General features: G+C 40.3%; 1 protein-coding gene across 1 annotated transcript in view; it reads left to right on the top strand.

Moving 5' to 3' along the window:
- The first annotated feature begins 2768 nt into the window (after positions 1-2768).
- wwox (WW domain containing oxidoreductase) overlaps positions 2769-23209 on the top strand; it is a 130492-nt gene continuing 110051 nt past the window's right edge. The window contains exons 1-5 of the mRNA XM_034141830.1: positions 2769-2987; positions 5195-5259; positions 6162-6219; positions 6352-6521; positions 17134-17240. Coding sequence (XP_033997721.1) covers positions 2881-2987; positions 5195-5259; positions 6162-6219; positions 6352-6521; positions 17134-17240 — 507 coding nt within the window. The 5' untranslated portion in view covers positions 2769-2880. The remainder of the gene's footprint in view (positions 2988-5194; positions 5260-6161; positions 6220-6351; positions 6522-17133; positions 17241-23209) is intronic.

Below are 23209 nucleotides of genomic sequence, written 5' to 3'. Positions count from 1 at the left end.
TTCTCTATTAGAAATAAATAAAGCTATGCGTTTCCAAGCTAGATAGATATATATAGGCCTACATTCAACTGATCAGTGTTTTACCTTTGTTATTGTGATTATTCAAGCAGTTGTTGACTGACAAGATACACAGACTAAACACATATGTGTTCAACAATTTATTGATCTCTCTACAGAGATCAATAAAGGTGAATCTTATCTGAGCTTATAGATAGATAGATAGATAGATAGATAGATAGATAGATAGATAGATAGATAGATAGATAGATAGATAGATAGATAGATAGATAGATAGATATATAGATAGATAGATATATAGATAGATTGATCGATCGATCGATCGATCGATAGATAGATAGATAGATAGTTACAGAACTTCACCCATTGAGAGGGAGAGATTTGTGACCTTGCAGTTGAAAGCTTGTGAAGAAAATAAATATAAAATGGACCATGAGTCAAGATTATTTTGTCAAACAACGTCTTTGTGTCTCTGCGAACAAGCTCCCTGACACATCATGACAGCTGGATGAGGACGTGACAGGACACTGTGTAGAATGAGTTTTATGGGGAGCACTGAACTGATTGAGTCATGAGTGGACTGCTTTGTCAGCTAGGCAGTAAGTGAGAGTGCAAAACTGTCTTGCGAGGTTTGGGGTAGCGTTTTTCCAGTTAAATTATCTTAAGCTCTGCATCATTTGCACAGAATGAAACATCACACATTCTTGTGACTGTGCCATAATGAAGTCATATAGATAAAGGCATTATCTGCATGCTTTAGTTTAGTGCATCAGAAACTTGAATTGTGCTCCAGGAGAGAGAGGCAGGAAATAACCAAGAGGCATCTTTTCAGTCAATTATACTAAACCATGTGCCAGTTGTAAGCAGATTCCTCAAGATCAGCACATTGCATGTGTCTCTTATTCCAGGAAAACTGCTCAATTAAAGAAGTACAGTAGTTAAACCACTACACTGCAAACACAAGAGTCACAAGTGGAACAGAAGAAAGTGACCATGTGTGCAAAGAAGCTTCTCTCTGAGTAGGCTTCCTAACAATGTTGCCACTCTTCATACTGTGTTAGGGGCCAGTAGAGAGCTTAAAAGCAGAGACTGGATAAAGCCTCTTTGTGTGTGCATAGATTCACTGCTGTAACATTTTGGTTTACAGCCAGACTAAGCTCTAACAAGGCCTCAGATACTTAGACCAAATGTATATGGCAGTCAATTTATTTTGTGTTTGTTTTGATTGACAGTGGACAACATCAGCGGTTTATCAGGCTTATAGTATTGAAACAATTCAGTTCAAATGAATGCAAAATAGCTTACTTGATTCTTAATTCAAGGATTAATTTAAATAAAGGTAGTTTGCAAAGAAGATTTTATATGAAGGTCACACTTGTTTGTATTAACTTGGCTTAACCCTTAGATGCACGAGTGACTGGACCCTACACTCTTCCATAAGTGGGTCTAAAAGGACCCGTATTAGAATAATATGTGTTTTTATGCCATTTTTGTCATTTTGGTTAAGAAAAATCTCTTGTATAATATTTAGTATTATATTTTGGTTCACACTAGAAATATTTTATATTTAATTTTTCACTATTTATAATTTTAGAAATTTCTTTTACATTTTGAAAAAAAACGTTTTCCCATAAGATTCCATAGAAAATGCATGCGGGTCAGCTTTGACCCACTTATGGAAGCTTGGGGTACTAATACAAAAACTACAATTTCTTAAAATGTAAACTAAAAATGTGAATGGCATGATATCCAAAACATGTTTTTTGAGGAATAGCTGGAATATGAAATGATATATATTTTTTAATTACAAAGATACTTCGAGAAAACCACCTCACCGGGTCCAAAAAGACCCACTTATGGAAGCTTGGGGTAGTAATACAAAAACTACAATTTCTTAAAATCTAAATTTAAAATTAGAATGGCATGATATCCAAAACATGTTTTTTGAGGAATAGCTGGAATATGAAATGATAAAAAAATGTAATTACAAAGATACTTCAAGAAAACCACCTCACCAGGTCCAAAAAGACCCACTTAGGCATCTAAGGGTTTTAAGGTATCAGCATGCTATTTGTATATTTACATTTTTTACAGCTGCCCTGCTCCCTAATAACAGAGTCAGCAGACAGACAGGACACCAGCAACAGGTAACTAAACCAGTTATAGGAAAGGTAATGTTGCAGTAACAATGGGAAAAAAGGCTGCTTTGCATAAAAAAGAGCCGACAAGCTAGGGAGCAGGTGCAGGCCAGTAGGATGTCACACAGCCAGTTATCAAACAAAAGCTTGTACCAACAAGTAAATATAAAACAATTTATAAGGAAACATAGCATGCCAAATATGCAGTTATTGCAAGCCACTAATCCCAAATAAAAGCTAGTCATTGGAGAGATGAAATTGAATTGGATGGATTTGTCGAACACATATTTTGTCTTTGTATCGTAACTTTACTTATTTTCAAATGTAAGCCATTTTAAGGGAGTTTACTGACTAGTTTAGCTTTGTTATGGTCATTATTTCTGGGTGTTGAGTTTATTGTGTCCTGATTTTCAGACGGCCTCTGTAACATTAAACCAGGTTATAATGCATGAGATTATTATTTAAAAATAGGCTTGATTGTATTTTTAAAACGTTGATTGAAATTAGTACGGTCAAATCTTTTCAATAGTAAAGAGAGTTAACTACTAAAAGAACGTTCTTCAGCCTCAATTACCCACAAGGCAGTTCGCTCAGCGTCACCGTGTTGTTGCGGAAGTGCCGGGGAGCGCTGTGTTCTCTACTAATCTGACAGTTGCATTTATTTTTTCAGAGCAGATATTTCTCACTGGATTTGTGGTTATAGCGCCGTCGTTTACGTCGAGTAATGGCAGCTCTAAAATACGCAGGCATGGACGATACAGATAGTGAGGACGAGTTACCCCCCGGATGGGAAGAGAGATCCACGAAAGATGGATGGGTCTACTATGCAAGGTGAGTGGAAATCCTCGTTTTTCCTGTCAACACGAACATGTCTGTTTTCACGAGTGTCCTTTTAGTGCTGTTCACCGACCAAGTAATCATATCAGCGTTATCACCATGAGGCTAACACAGCTGGCTAGCTACACCTGTTTGATGGGCTGTGATATCTGAATTGTTAGCATGGATTATAAACTCCACAGGGCTCAGGACTTGGTAGGTTTTCTGCGAATGGTAGATATTTCATATAAACTGTCTTGATCTTCATAAGGCTGACTCTGGTATCGCATAGGCTACTGTAGCTTGGAGGTTGTTAGGTGATAGAAAACTTATTCTTTGATTATGAGATCCTGAAATCCTCATCAGTGATGGAAGCAAAACACGTGGATATTGCTGCAACAACAATGACAACAACAACAACGTTGTAAAGTTATTTTAAGCGGATCCCATCCGAGTCCTTGCCCTTTACTTCAGGGTTTCACTTAGGGACCACCAATAAATCACAGTTTTAATGACACAAAACCAGTGCTATTTCAGTATGCCGTATGAGGCTAACCTTTTTTTCATTACTGATGGGTCATGAATTTCATTTACCGGAGGGAAAGTCTGTCATATGTCCATCCTAAAATTAACTTCACTTATACATCTTACTACCAGTCAAAAGTTTGGACACACCTTCTCATTCGAAGTGTTTTATTTATTTAAATATTTTCTTCATTGAAGATTTATACTGAAGACATCAAAACTATAAAAGAACACATATGGAATTATCTAGTGAACAAAAAAGTGTTAAAAAATCGAGAATGTGATTTATATTTTGCTGGTTAAGTGTGCCTTGAATTTTGAATAAATCACCAACAGTGTCACCAGCAAAGCCCCCCCACACCATCCCACTTCCTCCTCCATGCTTCACGGTGGGAACCACACATGCAGAAACCATCCGCTATTCTCTGCGTCTCACAAAGACACAGCGGTTGGAACCAAAAATCTCAAATTTGGACTCATCAGACCAACGTACAGATTTCCAATGTCTAATGTCCAATTCTTGTGTTTCTTCGCCCAAACAACTATCTTCTTCTTGTTGTGCATCCTCAGTAGTGGATCTTTGCATCAATTGGACCATGAAGGCCGGATTCTCGCAGTCTCCTCTGAACGGTGGATGTTGAGATTTGTCTGCTACTTGAGCTCTGTGATAATTTATGTGGGCTCTAATCTGAGGTGCTGTTAACTTGCAGTTTCTGAGGCTGGTAACTCTTATGTATTTATCCATTATGTGGTAACTCTTGCTCTTCCTTTCGTGGGGGGGGTCCTCATGAGAGCCAGTCTCATCATAGCGTTCGATGGTTTTTGCGACTGCACTTGAAGATTCATTCAAAGTTCTTGACATTTTCCGGATCGACTGGCCTTCATTTATTAAAAGTGATGATGGACGGTCATTTCTCTTTACTGAGTTGAGTGGTTCTTGCCATAATATGGATTACAACAGTAGTCAAATAGAGTTATCCATTGTGCACTAACCCTACCTCTGCATAACACAACTGATGCTCTCAGACACATTAAGAAGGCAAGTAATTCCACAAATTGACTCTTGACAAGGCACGTGTGTTAATTCAAAACCATTTCAGGTGACGAGTGACGACCTCATGAAGCTGACTGAGAGAAGCCAAGAGTGTGCAAAGCTGTCATCAAGGCAAAAGGGGGCTACTTTGAAGAATCTCAAATAAAAATCATATTCTGGATTTTTTAACACTTTTTTGTTAACTACATAATTCCATATGTGTACTTTCATAGTTTTGATGTCTTCAGTATTAATCTACAAAGTAGACACATTTTTAAATCAACAAAAACCATTGAATGAGAAGGTGTGTCCAAACTTTTGACTGGTACTGTATATCCCTTTTTAGACGTCCACCCTGTCTATTCCTTTTCTTTTATAAATGTATGCATAAAGTATCCTTAGTACTTTGTAACTAAGGACACATTTTTAATTCTATTCATTTATGCTCATCTGTGCTGTATATTATATTCACCTGAATGTAAATGTGCATTTGCTTCTTTGTCTTCAGCAAACCAAAATACTGCAGATGTCAATGAGTCAGCTAGATATTGGACATTACTATCACAATTTATCACATCAATGTGTGTTTATTAGATTGAAATGAAATTATGAAATACAATTGGAAAAATGCTGGGTTAATAATTTTGTCTTTGTGCACCAACAGCCACGATGAGATGAAGACACAGTGGGAACACCCCAAGACAGGAAAGAAAAAACGTTGTGCTGGAGGTTTGTTATAATGACTTATTCTTCATGTCCTTAAAGGTATTCCGTTCTGCTTTATATACAAGGCATATGCACACATATTCAAATAATTTTTGTATGAAATAGTCTCGAAACAACTTTTCCCATAACACCATAACCCTCCTGAACTCTCACACTCAGCACCCCACTCCCCTTTGAATGTCATGGGGCTCAAACCCACAGAGCCTCACAATCAGGAACATTGCACTCCTTGTGACTTATTGATAATGCAAACATCTGTATCTGCTATTTGTATTATTATTTCAATCTCAATCTTTATTTATTTATTTATATAGCACATTTAAAACAATCTCAGTTGACCAGAGTGCTGTACAGGGAACACATATAAAATAACACAATAGGAGTAAAATAATAAAACAATAATTTAAAACAAGATAAAAAGCACAATAACTAGAAACATATAAAAACACATACAAATATCAAAATGTTATGCTCAACTAGTATTAAAAGCAAGTGCAAATAGGTGAGTTTTTAGCTGAGATTTAAAAAGTTCAATAGACTGAGCAGTCTGGATTTGTACTGGGAGGCTGTTCCACAGTCTGGGAGCTGCAACAGCGTAAGCCCTGTCACCTCTGGTTTTTTCCTTGCACAGAGGAACTACCAACAGGTTCTGCTGAGCTGAGCACATTTATATATATTTATATATGTATAAACCCTGTACCTTATATTTGTTCTGTTATGTAAATCAATTGAAAACTAATGCGCTTTATTACTCATTGCACTTTCTGGTGGGATGCAAACTGCATTTCGTTGTACAATAAAGTTGAATCTAATCTAATCTGTTCCTGTATCTTGTTTTCAGTAACTCTGTTTTTAAATGCTACATGAAAACGTTGTTTGGTATATAACTGTGTCTTTTCCCACAGATTTACCATACGGTTGGGAGCAAGAAACGGATGAAAAAGGACAGATTATTTATGTTGAGTAAGTAGACTTTTTGTTCAACAGAGGAAACAAGTTATTTTGGATTAGGGTTAGGCCTCACAGGATAAGCTAGACTGCATAAATCTGGCATAACGTCTCCGTTGTAACATACCTTTTCCTCTGTCATTTTAGTCACATTAACAAGCGGACCACATACTTCGACCCGCGGCAGGCCTTTACAGTAGAGGATGTGGTGTTGAAGCCAAAGCGGTATGATGGAAACACTGCTGCTCTGGAGATCTTGCAGGGCCGCGATTTCTCAGACAAGGTCATCCTGATTACCGGAGGCAACTCTGGCATTGGTGAGTCAAAATCTTAATACGTTTTACCAATTCACTAATGTTCTGTTATGGCTAAAAATCATCCGTGTGTTTCCATTATGATGCCACTAGGTGGTGATGTGGTATCACACAGTAGAAGAAGGGTTACTTGACGAGAGCCTCTCTGCTCCCTGCAAGTCCCATCTCTCCACACCCAGACATTCATCAACATTAGCCTCCAAAATGATACACTTAGACTCAACAAATCACTCCTTAATACCGAACATGATTGTATTGAAGTTCATTAGCTGGGCAGAATTGGATGTCATTGTTAACTGTAATGAATGGTGTCCATTTGTAGCCAGCAAATGCATTGCTCACTATATAATGGCCTGGATACAAATGTATTTCCTCTTTCCTTTAGTTTAAATTAGCACAAGTAGTGGCCATTTGTTCAGACTTGCTGCTTTGTTCGGGATAGATAATGACAGCATGAGGGAAATCAAATAAACATAAAATCGTTAATTGTCTTTATATTCAAATTCTTTGTCCCAAGGAAAGTCAAAGCATTGTGTAATTGTTGTGTGTGTGTATTAGGAGATGCAGCACTGTAGTACAATAGATTTACGGCAGCCTGGGGACCTTTACTGAGCTTGTGAACTTAAATGCCTTCCCGACCTTGATGTTCCTACTTCCATTTGTCTCTTTATCTATATACATATTCAAGGATTCATCAGATAGAAATGATCCAAATCCAAGTATTATTGTCCTTGAGAAAATCTTATTTGATGTATGATTTGAAGTTGTTCTACTGTAAGAAAGAACATTATTGACATTAACAGTGTAGGCACAAATATACCGGATTTTTTAAAACATCTTTAAAGCTCATGGTTTCTAAAAAACTTCTCAACTGAAATGAACTAGGATGACTGTTTTATTTTTTAGACAGTTTTTGAATGCATCGTAGAAAAAAGATCAACAAGTCGAAATCCCAGTACATTAACGCAGATAAACTATTATAATTTTTTCGTCCAGGAAACATAATTAAATAACAAAAGCCAAAAGAAAGTTAAGTTAAAGGTAAGTATGGTTACTAATAACCAAAACAAAAGTGAAACATTGACCCAGTACAAAAATATCATTAGCAAAGGTGCGAGGAAAGTCTTACAAGGAATTTTGAAACTTGTGGTTGCTCATAGAGAGCTTTTGTAGAAAAGTAGAAAAATATTAAGTCGTGGAGATGTTTCATCTTTACGGAGCCCCTAAAGGGACATGGAAAAAAAAGAAGAAAAAAACAGAGAAAAAAAAAGTCGGGATAACGGGTTAGTATCTCGTGCGCACGAGAAAGTTTCTAACCCGTTATCCCGACTTTTTTTTTTTTTTTGAGAACGTTTGAAGTTACCGGTGCGCCAAGGAGGAAGTGGAGCGCACAGGAGACAACCGTTTAATTGCAGACTGTTATGTTTACGTGGGGAAATGACATTGCATACATTATTTGAGACATATTTCGTACTCAGACTTCATTTTAATCGAACTGCCCGATTACTCCCCCTTTTATTAGTTTTATGAAGGAGATGTCCGGTCACCAAGGCGCATGATATTTGTGTGTGTGATCTGCTCAGCTCCGCTCTGTGCAGGGGCAGACTGGGACTTTTTCGTTCGTAACCTTTATTTATCCAGGTGAATCCCTTGAGATCATTGATCTCTTTTTCAAGGGAGACCTGCTCAAGTAGGTTCCACATGAAACATAAAAACATAAAACAACAGAACAACAAAAAGGACATCATACAGCATCATTACAGGGATTACAATTTACAATAACTATCCACATGAACAGGTACCAACAGCATCCGATTGAGTAGCATCCAACCAAGCTTTAAAAACATTTAGTGGCACCAGATTGCTCAGTTTCCATTTAATTTGCAGACAATTCCAAGACAGAGGAGCTGCGCATCTAAATGCTATCTTCCCTAAGACAGTCCTAGCAGTTGGCACATTTAATAAAACCACAGCATGCGATCTCAGGCAGTAGCCACTTACAATTCGCCGTGAGATCAGGGAGCAGATGTAGGATGGAAGTTTCCCTAACATGGCTTTGTATATAAAAATGTACCAGTGACTGAGCCTCCGTACAGTTAGTGAAGGCAAACCTGCCCTTGCATACAGGGTACAGTGATGGGTTAATGCTTTACAGTTTGTCACAAATCTCAGTGCACTGTGATACGCAGCATCTAACTTGATCAGGTAATTGGCAGGTTACACACACACACACACACACACACACACACACACACACACTCTAACATATCGAACTGCCCGATTACTCCCCCTTTTATTAGTTTTATGAAGGAGATGTCCGGTCACCAAGGCGCATGATATTTGTGTGTGTGATCTGCTCAGCTCCGCTCTGTGCAGGGGCGGACTGGGACTAAAAATAAAGTTAAATAATTTGGGACTCCCAGCAGCTTCTACTGAAGCCTTCCGAGTAAATCGCCAGAACGCCGACACCTCCTCATCACTCCACCGCTCCAATGTTTTTTTTTGTGTTGCCATAAGTTATTCTCTCTCCGTTGGTGCGCGGGGCTAATGCTAATAATGCTAATGCCAGCAAATACAATGGCGGCTTCAAAAAACTTTTCAGAGTTTTACAGGGCGTGGTTTGCAATTCGCCCAGCCAATCAGAAATTGGAACTTTTTTCTCCCCAGGAAAGTAGCAGGCACTAAAAAGGGGGTAAAAGTTCTCATGAACTAAGTTCTCTTTTTGGTGTGAACGCAAAATCCCAGGAACTATCGGAACTAAACGGGAAAAGTACGGGGAAAAGTACGGGGAAAAGTACTCCGGTGTGAAAGCGCCTAATGTAAACTTCTCTTAAATTGCTGCTATTACTAACTACATCATTAACCGGGAGAATGTTTGAGAAGGGAAAAGGTGAAAATGTACTGTCAACATCCAAAGACCCTCTGAAAGAAAGCTGAAATATTATGTATTGTTCTGATAATAATTTATTTTTCTTTATCGATTAAAAGGTGGTAAGAAATAATTATATAGGGAGAATGGAGGACATTGCAGATGGTTTTCACCACAAGAGGGCACAGGAGGTCCATGATGATGTTGCAGTTGGGGTATTAAAACGTTATCATATTAAGTGCTTCACTTGTGCCGGCTTTTGCCTTTGTTTAAAAACTATATAATGAAAAAGATAATCCACATTTAAGATTTTCTGCAATGTATTTAGTAAATGAAAATGTGTTCATTGGAAAAAAGCAGCTTTTCTCCCAAGAATGCATCAAATAGCTACAACACTCAGACATTTTTATAGAGTGTGAATGCTTAATAAACCCATATTAACATAACCTTTGTTTTACTCTTGCACATATTAAATATGCAGCTCCCATAATTAACAGTATTCTAATAGTAATTGCTACTACTCGTGTGCTCCTTTGACATTCCACTAGTGAAATGCGGTTATGCCAATTGGTTGGACCCACTTAGCATTTTAATGGCATCAATAGTGTTTTAATCCAAGTGTCAAGGCTATTTCCATTTTCTTCAGTGCTTATTCCTTCCACAGGAAATGTGACATTTTTATTAGTAATGGTGGGATATTATTTAATTAGCAAATTTACATATTAGCGCTTTGATTTAGCTCTTAATGCACGTGAACATGAAAACCACATATGAGTTTATTTATGCATGAAATGTCATAGTGTCTGGTTTGTGACCAGCCTTGAGACTCCATTGCAATAGTGCTGGGAGGCGAGACAGTGATGCAGTTTGTCTTGCCGTTGTGATCACTGTGCTTGGTTCACAACATTAGTCTTCCTCTCTCTGCTCTCTTTTGTAAATTAAAAACCAGTACCAACCTGAATGGTGTTTTTAATTGTGATAATGGAAATGAATGATCTCAGTTTATTTTCCCTCTATTTCTACATCTCTCCCTCTCCCCCCCCTTTCTCTCTAAAGGTTTTCTTACTCTTATAGACCTGTGGTTGTACACCTGTACCCCTGCATTGATTCCTAAGCGGCTTTGACCCAGGCCTGAGCCTCCTATCCATCCCCATTACACACTCCTGCTCTGGCTCTAATTCCCCTCCTATCAACTAACTCTCAGGTTATTTACTGGGGTCCATGGAACAGTTGTCCTTAAAGGGCCATTGTTGTGATATTTCTGGAACCCACTGTGTTCAAAGAAAAAATACTCTCTTTCTTATTATAGAATGAATGCACATCCTTGTTTGTTTTTTTTTAAACCCCCCCCAAAAAATGTCCATACTAATCTTCAAATCTGAGAGCGTGTACAAATATATTATTCCTGTTGAGATAGACTATATCTGTATTCTGCTCTCCTTGCACAGGCAGTCATTTTTTCCCTGTTGAAATCTCTTTTGGAAGCAATGTGTTACTAAATATATATGTATCCCCCTACCTGGGGAGCAGCGTCAGTCTCTTAGGCTCTTACAGCAGGTGCCCTTTTGTCAGCATAACGTATGTTGAGTAGTGGTCAGAAATAACATATTGGCCCTCTGTCTCACTTAAATAAAACATTCCGGTTGACACAAAAATCTGCTATGTGCTATTTAAATCGCAGTGTAGTATGTATGACAGAAAACATATTTTTAGGGGTGATTTCACTTTCATAAATAACTGTTTTTCAATTTTTTCAATTTTACTATACAGTAGAACTTCCATCTTTTTAAAGTGTGTTTGTTCTCCCAACTAATATTATTCTGCATTTTCAGTGTTTATTCTTTTTATGTCGACATGTTCAGAATTGTATCTGAACTTTTTGGCCCTTTAACACAGTGGCTTGTTGTGTAGCAGTTGCAAAGCTCTTCTCTTAATACATGCATTAAATTCCACATGGTATTGTTGTTTAGGGTCAGGGTCAATGCTGTAATAAGAAGCAGCAATGACTCCAGACAGGGAATAGTAAGGATTTGGAAAGGAGCGCTTCATGATGTTTAAATATCTCTATGCATTACCTCTGCAGTGTTTTAGGACTTTGAATGTTATTCTTATTCATGAAAGACTAACATTGTTCTATGTTTGTGTTGATCCCAGTGTTGTGTTGGGAGGATTAAGTGTCAGGCCGGTGCTCTCCTCTCTCTGGATGGAGAGATCCCTAAGCATATTCAGTGAGTCGCAGAGCTGTGTGCACCGCTGTGTGCAGATTAAACCCATAGCCTAGCTTTGTGGCTGATCATTAGATTGAGGCAGATTTGTTAAGCATAACTGCCATTAAATTGGCTGCAAAGCTCTGGTATTTACTGCGCTGCTGTTTATGAATAAGGACCCCCTTAAAGACCCGCGCAGCGATGCGTTAAACCCGAGCCTCAGTAAGGAGGTAAATGCATTATTCATAGTGGGAGGAATTAGATGGATAAAAAGATGTTCCTGGTGAGGGTGGCATGCGGTGCCTGCGTCTCAGTGTGTGTGTGTGTGTCTCTCTGAGCATTTCTGAGTGGCCGTGTGTGGTTTAGGTGACATCGTGTGTGTGTGTGTGTGTGTGTGTGTGTGTGTGTGTGTGTGTGTGTGTGTGTGTGTGTGTGTGTGTGTGTGTGTGTGTGTGTGTGTGTGTGTGTGTGTGTGTGTGTGTGTGTGTGTGTGTGTGTGTGTGTGTGTGTGTGTGTGTGTGTGTGTGTGTGTGTGTGTGTGTGTGTGTGTGTGTGTGTGTGTGTGTGTGTGTGTGTGTGTGTAGTGTGTGTGTGTGTGTGTGTGTGTGTGTGTGTGTGTGTGTGTGTGTGTGTGTGTGTGTGTGTGTGTGTGTGTGTGTGTGTGTGTGTGTGTGTGTGTGTGTGTGTGTGTGTGTGTGTGTGTGTGTGTGTGTGTGTGTGTGTGTGTGTGTGTGTGTGTGTGTGTGTGTGTGTGTGTGTGTGTGTGTGTGTGTGTGTGTGTGTGTGTGTGTGTGTGTGTGTGTGTGTGTGTGTGTGTGTCCGCCCGCTGAGGGAGCGGCCGGGCCATCTCCTCTGTGACAGCTTGTGAACTGAGCCATCGAGGAAAGTGTTGTAGTTTTCTTTTCTTTTTTCAACGGGTATTTCATGTCCTCTTTGATGAATGTGTTTATTGGCTACGTAATGAGAATCAGTTATGGTTGGTTAGTCAAATTATTTAACTTTATTAACCTTGGATGAAATTTGCTATGCAGACCCAAACTGGTGTAACATGCAAAGAGAATTATGCTGGAGGCCAGAAGGGTTCAATAATGATTACAGCTCTAATATAATAGAAGTGAAGTGGTTAGCGAGAGAGGATGGAATACATATATGTGCTTAAAGGCGGTAGGTAAAATAAAACGAAAGGGTACCGGGTTATTGTGTGTAGTCAAGTAGTTTATAGACCTATCGAGTTTACAGTCTGCGGATGATGAGGGGATGTTACATGATGGGGGGGGGGGGGGGGGGGGATTTGATGACAGTGATGAAAATAGCCCCAATGCTCAGGAGATATGTGCGTGAGGTCTGTGTTTATCCTGGTGCAAGTGTATGATTTTACTGAACCCTCACTGTGTGTGTGTATATGTATGTGTGTGTGTGTGTGGTAGCCAGGTAGTGCTGGCTGCAGGAGGAGCAGGGGTGACCAGTGCAATGTGAGGCCATGATGGGAGATTGTGTAGGGAGTTGGAGGTTGACACAGAGGGTCAGAAGGAGAGAAGGGGGGTGGGTGGGCACTAGATAGGGCTGCATGGATGGTGTGACAGCAGTGGGGGGGGGGGGGGGGGGGGGGGGGGTAGGAGGCAGAAGGGGACAGGGAGGGGTAATAGAACCACTCTAGTGCTCTCGCCTGGAACAGCTCAACCTTGGACTGTAATTACTAACCATACATCCCACTTTTGGGGTGACATCTCCCTCCTCTTGGACTAATGGTGGGGAATTAGAAGGGATCTTAAAAGTCACAAAGAGTGGGGGTGTTGTGCACTTTCTTACTTCTTGGGACAAGAAGTAAGAAAGCAGCTGGAACAGGTGCACACATCACTGACGGACAGGAGTTAACTTGTCTCTGAATGTTTTTACTCATTCACTATTTTCTGACTAAAAAACACGGGAGAACTGTAGCTTGATATTTAGGGCATGTAATAATCGTCATCAATTTGTATCATCACTGAAAGGTGTAGAGTCATTCAAAACTGTAATATTTGCATATTTATAAAAGAAAAAAAAGAAACGGGTGATTATATAATAAATAACATAACAGTTGCTAAATATATTCATAAAGACAGGAGCATTTATGACACAAAAAAGCCTTAGATGACAGGATCACATGCTTAGAATGTATTATCAATAGTGTGAGTATCCCATTGTGTTGTACATACGTTATAGGATGATTTATTTGTCACGTCACTTCCTGCTTTTTATCTATTTCTATTCAGCTTTAAACTCGCTATCAGGGAGGGCGCCATGCTTAAAACATGATCCAATGTTCCTCTTATCTCCATGAACAAGCCTTTTTTTGTTTTTTCTTCATGCCATTCTATACCTCATACACAATATGCTCAAAAGTTCTGCTGTTGACAGCTATGCTTCTTTATTAATTGTTTTATCTCTCCCATTTGGAAAGTGTTTACTACAGTTTATTGTGGTCGCAAGGGTCTAGCATTATGACGCTCAAATGCGATTGCTGACAGTAAATACTGTTCACTATAATAAAAGCAAGAGACTTCAGACACAGCCAGGGAGTTAGGAAGAGATGGGATATGATCCTGGGCAAAATCAAGGAAGTGATGCTGAGGAATTATTGGACCAGAAGGACTGCAGCTTGCACATGCTCCGCATCACCCTAAATAATTCTATAAACTCATAAACATCAAACCATCTGACGAAACTTGGCTGCATAAATCAGGTTGACTTCACCAAATGAAACTAGTCATACATACACAGACTTAAACAGTGTAATTACCAGTCTCATATTTATCATATTATTTGTTTGCTTCAGAAATATAACACACAACATATTTCTATATTGTGCAATACATTTAAAACTCTCATATATTTCATCGGCGTGAGTGATATGCAGTCTGTTCATGATCTGTGTTGCTCTTGTGTTCTTTTAGCCGAGCACAAATTGAGCTCTGTCGAAAGGGGATTGTGGGAACCGTGTGTGTTTACCCACAGGTCTTGTAATGATCGGAATTGACTTCTGTTTGCCCAATTGTACTACGGAGCTTATTTTAGTTAAATGCCTCTTTGGATGCAGATCAAGAGAGAGAAGGAGCAGGCTGTTCCGTTTGCCAAATAAACACGTTTACTGACGAGGCTGGTAATGATCTCATTACTTTGAGCCAATACACCTGTGTACGAGGGGGATCCAGAGAGGGGCGGCGGGCCAGGGAGGACAAACAAAGCGTGAAATCACTAAATCACACTCATTATTGGGGGATATCAGTAGGGCCAGGATCCTAATGTACCATGAAGAGCATTCACTGCTTAATGGATATTTTACACATTTTTTTAATGCATTTTATACATAACGCTAAAACAAATCTTGAGCCACTTACTGTATATTTTGTTGCATTGTGAATCTGTGGATTCAAAATATCAAAGGGCTGAATGTGTTGTCTTCATCTCCCAGCTTTTAAAAAAAGACCATGCACACGTTCTTCTTCCTTTACATCTGTTTTTCTCATGTCCTATTAGACAAAAGAACCTGAAAGATCATTACAGCCCAGTATAATAGCCAGGCCTCCTGTGGGTTGTAAAACAGCTTATGGCGTCTGTCAATCCAGCGGAGGACAAGAACCCCCTGTCTGACCTCCTCCATGTTCCACCATCAGAGTACAATGCTGAAACAGACTGTCAGTGTTGTACACCTGACCAGGAACTCATTTCAGTGCGGCCCTCTCTCCCGGCAACATGGCTGAGAGGGCGCCGTGGAGTCTCTGTTACAGCAACGCCACTCTCGTTATTTCACAATTAATGTCAAGCCCTTGTTATTTGTCATTGGAAAAACATGACTTCAATGCTGCTGCTGTTGTTGCTGCCATATTCTAATTTGTTCTCCATTATGGAAAACACTGGTGTCGATTAATTTCACTTTCATGGTTTGTACACACAACAAGTGAGTGTGAGGTGTTGTTGTTTACCAGAAGCTAGTACTCTTGTCCAATTTATAAACGCTGAAAAAAGCCTTTAAATGATGGCATGCTTGGAATCCTTTAAAAAAAACCTGTTTCACATTTAGCAGCTTCTTATGGATTGTTTTCTGTTACAAAAAAATGACATTTAGTTACATTTTAAATATGCTGTTATCTTAATACAAGACACATCCTTAACATTTCAGAGCTTACATATTTTTATTATTAGTGTTTAGATTAAATTATAGTGAAAATCCAGACATTTTGCATGACATAAAGAAGATTTTATGACATTTGTTTCCTATAGTTGGCTGCTCCAATTGCAAATTCAAAGGGCATATTTACTCCGGGAGTCACAGCGCTCGTTTTCTTTTCTGTCATGTTGTTTTTATTTTCAATTCCATTTCCTGTAAGTGGAATGATCTCGGCTCTCAGCCACAGTCCCCTCCATTACACCTAATAAGGTGTCATATAATTTAATTCCATGCTTCACTTGTCAGAGAGGGCTTCCAATCCGACTCCAATTTTGAGTTTTAATAGATATTAGTCCTTAGCGCTCTCCTCACAATTAGGCCTCCCAGTTTTGCTCTTAATGAAAATCAGATTAAGACATATAATCTAATTACAGTTCATATTAATCCACCCTCTGATACACTCTGCCTCTCAGACCCTATTTGCGACAATCAGTTATTGTGGCCGTCACTTTGTCAATCAGGGCTCTCACAATGTACACAGTATGTGTGTGTGTGTGTGTGTGTCTAACTGTGGTTTGTGTTTACTGCAGAGGCTGGACTGAAAAATGTGACGCTGCTCGGTGCTGTTGAACTTTGAGGGATAGTAAATGTCGCAGGGAATAAAAATACGGGGAAGGAAAAAAATGTTAATCTCATAAATTAATTCAACCTATGGGTTGAAATGACCCATTTAGACTTGTAATTTAGAAGTTAAATTCTCTCCCTCTATCTTCAGTTTTTGTCAGTTTTATCGTGACTACATGATTTGGATGGAGCCATGAAGTAGTCTTGGACTGATAAATTCTGTGTATGCGCGGACCTCGTTTCATGGGAGAAGCGTCCTTATCAGAGGCACTTTGATGTTCTGAAATATCACACCAAGGTTCAGTTTGAATGTCATGTCTGTTTGATTGTTCATCTGACGCTCTATTATGAGCCATGTTTTCATAATTACTGCCAGCACTCTATAATTCCCAATATAATTAACCTCCCTTCCTCTAACCCAGTACGAGCAGCGATACCTTCCTCAGAGCCGGCGGTCAGATCCAATACTTTATCTAATAAGAGAGGAGGAAGTCCACAATAATTCAATCAGTTTCATCACTTCAGAGAGAAATGATTAGCTCCGTCTACCAAACCACTGGGTTACTCAATGAAAGAAATTATATGGAAAATTGATAGGGATTTTAACTTGCACCCCAACCCCCACCGCCAGCATCACCACCCCCGACACCCCATTAGATTCAACCCCTGAGAATCAAAGTTATCTTAAGAAAAAAACTAATCTTTGAAGCGTGGCTCGCTCACATTTTTTCTTCTGTCTGTCTTCCTGTCTCCCTGATCGTGTCTCAGGCTTCGAGACAGCCAGGTCTTTTGCTCTTCATGGCGCCCATGTGATCCTGGCGTGTCGAAACCTGTCTCGGGCCAGCAAGGCAGCCAGCCTCATTCAGCAGGAGTGGGTAAGTGGCAGTCTAACCCACCATATTCCCGATATTATGCTTGGATCAATCAACTCTTTAAAATATAAAAATGGTGATGTCAAAAAGGTATATGAAAAGAACAGAAATGATTTTATTCTGGTAACACTTATTGTCTATTAAGCCAAAGATTATTCGGCTTATTTCTCGGGGTTTAAGGATACTCCCTGAAGTTACACCCTTTCATTGTCTTCAGGTTTTTGAATTTTTTTAAAACAGTTGTTCTTTAACCAAAACCAGAATCTAAATATAGAGGGTGTTTTATGTTGTTCAGATAGTAACTCTTTATTGAACAAATCTATGATTTCGGGCTACAAATAAAAAAAAGATTAGACTTGTTACAATGTGAGCAGTGGATGTGTGACAGACTTAATGTTACAATAATGCACGCATCAGTAACATTAAATATATAAACCAATTGTTTATATGGTCCTCATATTCTGGTCTCCCTTGTGAGACGAACAAAGCGAAAAAGAACTTCTCTTTGGGTGTCTCTGCTTAAAGCAAGAGAGAGGGAGAGTGTTAGTGAGAAAAAGAGAGAAAGTGGGAGAGGGCATCTGATAATTACCTGAGATTATTGCTCTAATATCGCTGCGCTTGTGACGCGTCCCCAGATTTACGAGTGTGGGAAAATAAACAAGTGAAATGTGGGTGCTGGAGCAGAAAGAATAAGCCATTAGCACTGGGTTGATTACAGAGAGCAGGACTTGAAGAAGAAGGAGAGTGAGTGCTCCGCGCAGATATGGAGAGAGAGAGAGACTGAGAGGCAGGAAAACAGGGGGCGCGAGAGAGGGAGACAAACGCCTTTGAGCGAGAGTAGATCTGCAGTGTTTAAACTCACCCATGTCTCTAATTGAAGTATGCCCCTGGGGCTGTCGGCGCTGCTCCACAGTGCGAAATCCAGTGTACAGATCTATTAATGTGGCTGCTTTGTTTCAATGACTGAGGAAAAGCTACGATCTAAGTGCCAGATTTTCTAGTCAAATTGATTTCACACCTGCCACAGAATGATCCAAGATGTTGTTAAATGTTTGTGAAGCAACACATGGAAGCTGTTTGGAATTCACAACCTGAAATGACTGGTGACCTCTGCAGTGTAAACGATAATCTTCTTTATTTGTCTTACAAGTGCATATTTTCAGCAAATGAAGTGATTGAGTTAATACAGTTCTGTATCGTTCAAAAGGAGCAGGAGGAGTGAATTAGCATTCCCTAAGCCAACTCCATATTTCCTCCTAAAGGAATCCCCCTGTTATAGGCTAATGAATAAAAGTCACAATATCAGAATAAATCTTTGCCGCAAATTCTCCCTTCTGGCGACATTATTAATAGATTCAGGAGAAGAATAGAGAGGGGGATTAATCTTTAAGATGATGGATGGACTCTGCTCGCCTTCCCATGCTCCTGCGTTAAGGTCATTTTGATAAGAGGCTATATTTTGGGGTCCTCTGTACAAAAGGTCATCATATCTACTTCCAGGTCCCTCTCAGAGTTCCGCTCTGGCTGCCAGGAGTGGAAGTGCTGTCCCGATTGCACAGGACCTCTGACCTCTAACTACCTGCTTACTATTACTCTGAACTCTCTCTTTCTCTAACTCTCTGGCTGTGTGGGCCAGTGCTGCTGTTCAGAGGAGAGAGCTGTGGTTTCGTCTGCAGCTCAGGGCGGTGCCGCTCAGCGCAGCGTCGTGTACCGACAGTGGGTATAATAGTGGGGTCACCCATGGATAATGGGCAGGTCAGATCAGCCACTGGCTGTTAGGAAGTGCAGGGTCAGAGGGCTCATCCTTCCCAGCCATCAGACCACGCTCTGCCAGGAACAACCGCAGTATAAACAGAACAATACACTTTACATAACATTAGTGGTACCTCTACTTCATCTTCATCTAATATTAAAGTATTTGTTTCAAGGCTCAGCAATAAGGAAAGAAACCAGATCACGATATTTCTGACCAAATACCAAGTTATCAATACCTTTCACAAAATATTTACGCAATTATAGTTTTGATAAATTATTATCAGTAGTGCCGATAAACTGACTAAGGGGGCTGAGGAAATACATTGGAAACAACCTGGTAAATCACATCACTTTCCAGCCTTTAAAACAAGGAAAGAACAAGATTTTGCCATAACACTAAATAACAAAATCCAAAATCTAAGAGGATATTTATCACATATCACAATATGAATATAATTTCAATATATTTTCCAGCCCTAGAATGTTTATGTATTTTACTGGTTACATTTTTAGCTTTACGTTATAAAGCTTGTTTGGCCCACTAGAGATTGTAATTCCTGTTTGTGTTTTTGCTGACTTTTTATCATGAAATTAGTTTCTCGCTGTGTTTATGTTACACACTGTTTTCATGATGGGACTTCAGCTCCATCTCCACCGCAGGCCTAATCTGTGCAGAATGGGTTATTTTCTCTCCCTCTGTTGGAGCTGCGAGGTGAACCCCCTCCAGCAGGCTCATTAGGGGAGTTTAGAGTGGCGGAGAGGGGATAAACATTTACCTTATGATTGTGTTTTACAATAAGCCCGATGCTAGTTGCCTTTATAGGGTTCAAAGGGGCCTGTTTTTACAGGCTGTGATGAAGCCACAGTAAAACCAGGGGGGGATTAACCAGCAGATGGATGCTGGGATGGTGGAGGGCGAGCAGAAGGAGATAGGAAAATACGGAGAGGGAAGGGTTTTTCACCAAAATGAGACAAAGGGATATGTTTAAGATATGTTTAAAGAATCAAAATGTTGTGGGTTATGATACATTTTCCATCTTATTTTTGAAATAACAATTTCGTCAGGTAGCAGATGTTTGAGCTCAGCATCTCTTGTCGTCTGTACCATGACTTAACTACATGTTTTTTTTCCCCACATCCTCCTTCCCTATCCATCTCCTATTCCGCTCACAGTTCAGGCAGGTTAAGTTGCTGGTTAATAACCAAAGTGTTTCCTGCGTGCTGAAGATTTATTTTTCCTGATTGCCTTTAAAATTCTGCTTATCTTTGACTCCAATGTCTCCCTCAGGGAGCTGTAATGGACTCCCCTGAGATACAGTGGGCCAACCAAGGCCCTTGGCCCGAGTAGATTACAATACACACACATACACACTCGTGCGGCATGGTCTTATTTTGTAATTTCTTTCCTTTTTTTAATCCAAAATGCTTATTTTCCCCACTGCCCCTTTCTACAACACATGCTAATGAGCTGCTTTGTAAGGGCGTTAATTAGCGAGCTAGTCACTGATTGCTGTGCTTGTTTTTGTTGTGTGTGTGTGTGTGGCAGGGGGGTATTAATATGGCTGCGTGCCGCTGAGGAGAGTTCTGTCAGGGTCTGCTCTGGAACCAATTAGGCTAAAGCTCAGTGTCCACTGAGGCTGCTGGGAGAAAAAAGCCTGCTGCTTGCAATGTCAAACAGCAACATTAACACAGGCCAGAGAGGCAGAGCGAGACAGGCGGACTGAGAGCCGATAAGCAGCGGTCACTCACACTGCAGACACTCTCTGCTCTGCGAGATATGAAAAATAGTCAAAGAATACAAACCCTCTGTCACAAACCTCTACCTTCACCATTGTTATTAGATTCAATCCTTCAGATATTTAGAACGATATATCTATACGGTTTCCTCTTTCAGGTAAAGTGACGTACGCAGGAAAGGTCTTGAAAGACAGACGGGAAGAAGGCGGTCTCTTCTTGAGGTTCTTGGTGCATAAACTTGTTTACTCCTTCCTGAGAATGTCACATGAGTCCCTTTTTTTGTTATTGAAAAAAAAAACTCTTGCATGATTGTGATACATGCATGCATTCAGACCCCTCTGTGTCACCATGCTCTACCTTTAACCCAAATCACACTTGTTAGCACAGGAAAAGTGTTGTGTGTGTGTGTGTGTTTGTGTGTGTGCATGTGTGTGTGCGTGTGTGTGTGCATTTGTCCGTTTGTCCGGTGCATAACCTCCTGTGTCAGTGTGACAGGCCCTGTGCCCCGCTGGCCACCATGCCATGCCACGCTCTCCCTACTGAGGCCAACAGGAAGTGACACATGTGAAATGCTGACCTGGTGGGTTACATCCCCCTCCAGGGCCTCAGGATGCTGCTCTTTTAGTCACTCTTCCCCTCTCTTCCCCTTCTCCCTTGCTCTCTCTCTTTTCATATCTCTGAAAGGCCAAAAGACTTTTGTCCCCCTCCGTTCACCCTTCGATTACGTTCCTTTTTTTCCTCTTATTTCCTCTCATTTCCCTCCCACAATGATTAAGGAAACAACAGCAGCCAATTTCCCAGGTCAGTGGAGTAGGTCTGTGACTCTCTTTTATGCTGCCAGAGAAGCCCGTAGATATACGTTTGTCATTTGCAGGATTTTAAACGTAATTTTATTTACTTGTAATTATTTCCCTGGTTTTCTTTTCCTGCCAAATATGTTTAAAATCAAGTCATACTGAGCTGAATTTCTTTTCATTTTGAACTTAAATAACAAATAGAAAAACAAATGTTTATGATTGTTTGAATACAAACATGCATGCCCTTTTATGGTTAAGGATGCCTCACATGGTGCACTTTCTTTCATTAAAGACCAGAGCAAAAGTAATTTTATTTTGCATGTGGTTATGCTGACACACCACAGTTTGAGCTCAGATAAATCCAGTGGAGATTGTTGTTGGGGATGTTGACGCTTGTACTTAAAGAGCCCAAGAGCCCCTTCTCAGATTGTCCCCAGACTATACTGACATTACACCTGCACTTCCATCTCTTGCTGCTCTCCCAATCCTCATCTCCAATATCAGGTGCATCCACTGAATCATTGAGAGGGTGGCGGCTTTCCCTTATTTCCAGGATAAGGTATTGGGAAAATTGTTCTGTTTCCTGGCATATTAGTGGCATGCGTCCACCTCTCCAGGGAGCCCTTATTTACTTATTTATTTGTTTGTTTCCTACCTGCATTCTGTCTGTGGACTGGGAATAAAAAGGTCCCACTCCCCTAACTACAGTCTACATCGGCCTGGCACTGAAGCGAGCAGAAAGGATTGATGAATAGAGGGTGGAATTGCGATATGTAAATTTGATGAGGAAACCCCTTTTTCCTCAAATTTACCCCGCTCTGATTCCTCCGACCACACGAAGCTTGCACTACAATAGGCTTTACTGTAATATACCACTGAGGATTTCTTTACATCACACAGGTGACGGTTACAATGCAGCTCGTGGGAATAGTAAAGGAGGCTCTGTGTTGTATAGACTGTTAGAATAAACGTAAAAGAGTTGAATACCTGGAGTTTTTACAGTAGTAAGCATTTTGTGTTGTGTGTGTATGTGTGATTGTACATCAATGTAATACACTCCACAAGTACAGGATGTGTGCACACATAGGTGCGTGCACACATCCATCCACATGGTGTGTATTTAAATGCTTGATTATGCATTTTGCATAGCTTTGGGACATGCATCACTCTTCCCAGACTGCTAATAAAGTGACCAGGGAGATGGGGAACCTAAATGAATCCTAAAGTGCCTTGCTTGCATTCCTCACTCCCTCACTCTCCCTCACTGCTCTGCTTAGTTATTCCAGGCCGTCGTGGAAATCTGTGCGCCGCTCAGCTCTCCTCCTCCTTATGTCTGTCTGCTATGGCCAGGTGCTCTGTCTCCTGGAGAGGTGTGGCCTGCTCCTAATTGCCTGGACCACAGTGAACTATGGGCAAATGCTCCGTGTGAAGGAGCACTGTGGAGGAATAATTTTGAATAAATCACATAGTTAGCCGGGTGGTATTTTCTGCTAAATAAGCAGTTCGGCAGCCGTCTCACATGGAGGTGTGAGCGTTAGAATGACGGGTCACTTGCCATAGGTCATGTTGGGGAGGTTTTAAATGATTTAAATGATGTCACTGCCACTGAAGGGGACAGGTTGAGGAAGGATGTGTAAGGCAGCACCCCTTTGTTGTTTGAACCTGACAGACTCTCATCCCTCA

Source organism: Trematomus bernacchii, unplaced genomic scaffold (genome assembly GCF_902827165.1).
Source record: "Trematomus bernacchii unplaced genomic scaffold, fTreBer1.1, whole genome shotgun sequence".
In the NCBI taxonomy this organism is placed as follows: domain Eukaryota; kingdom Metazoa; phylum Chordata; class Actinopteri; order Perciformes; family Nototheniidae; genus Trematomus; species Trematomus bernacchii.
Note: the sequence above shows the minus strand (reverse complement) of the source record. Positions and strands in the feature narration are given on the sequence as shown.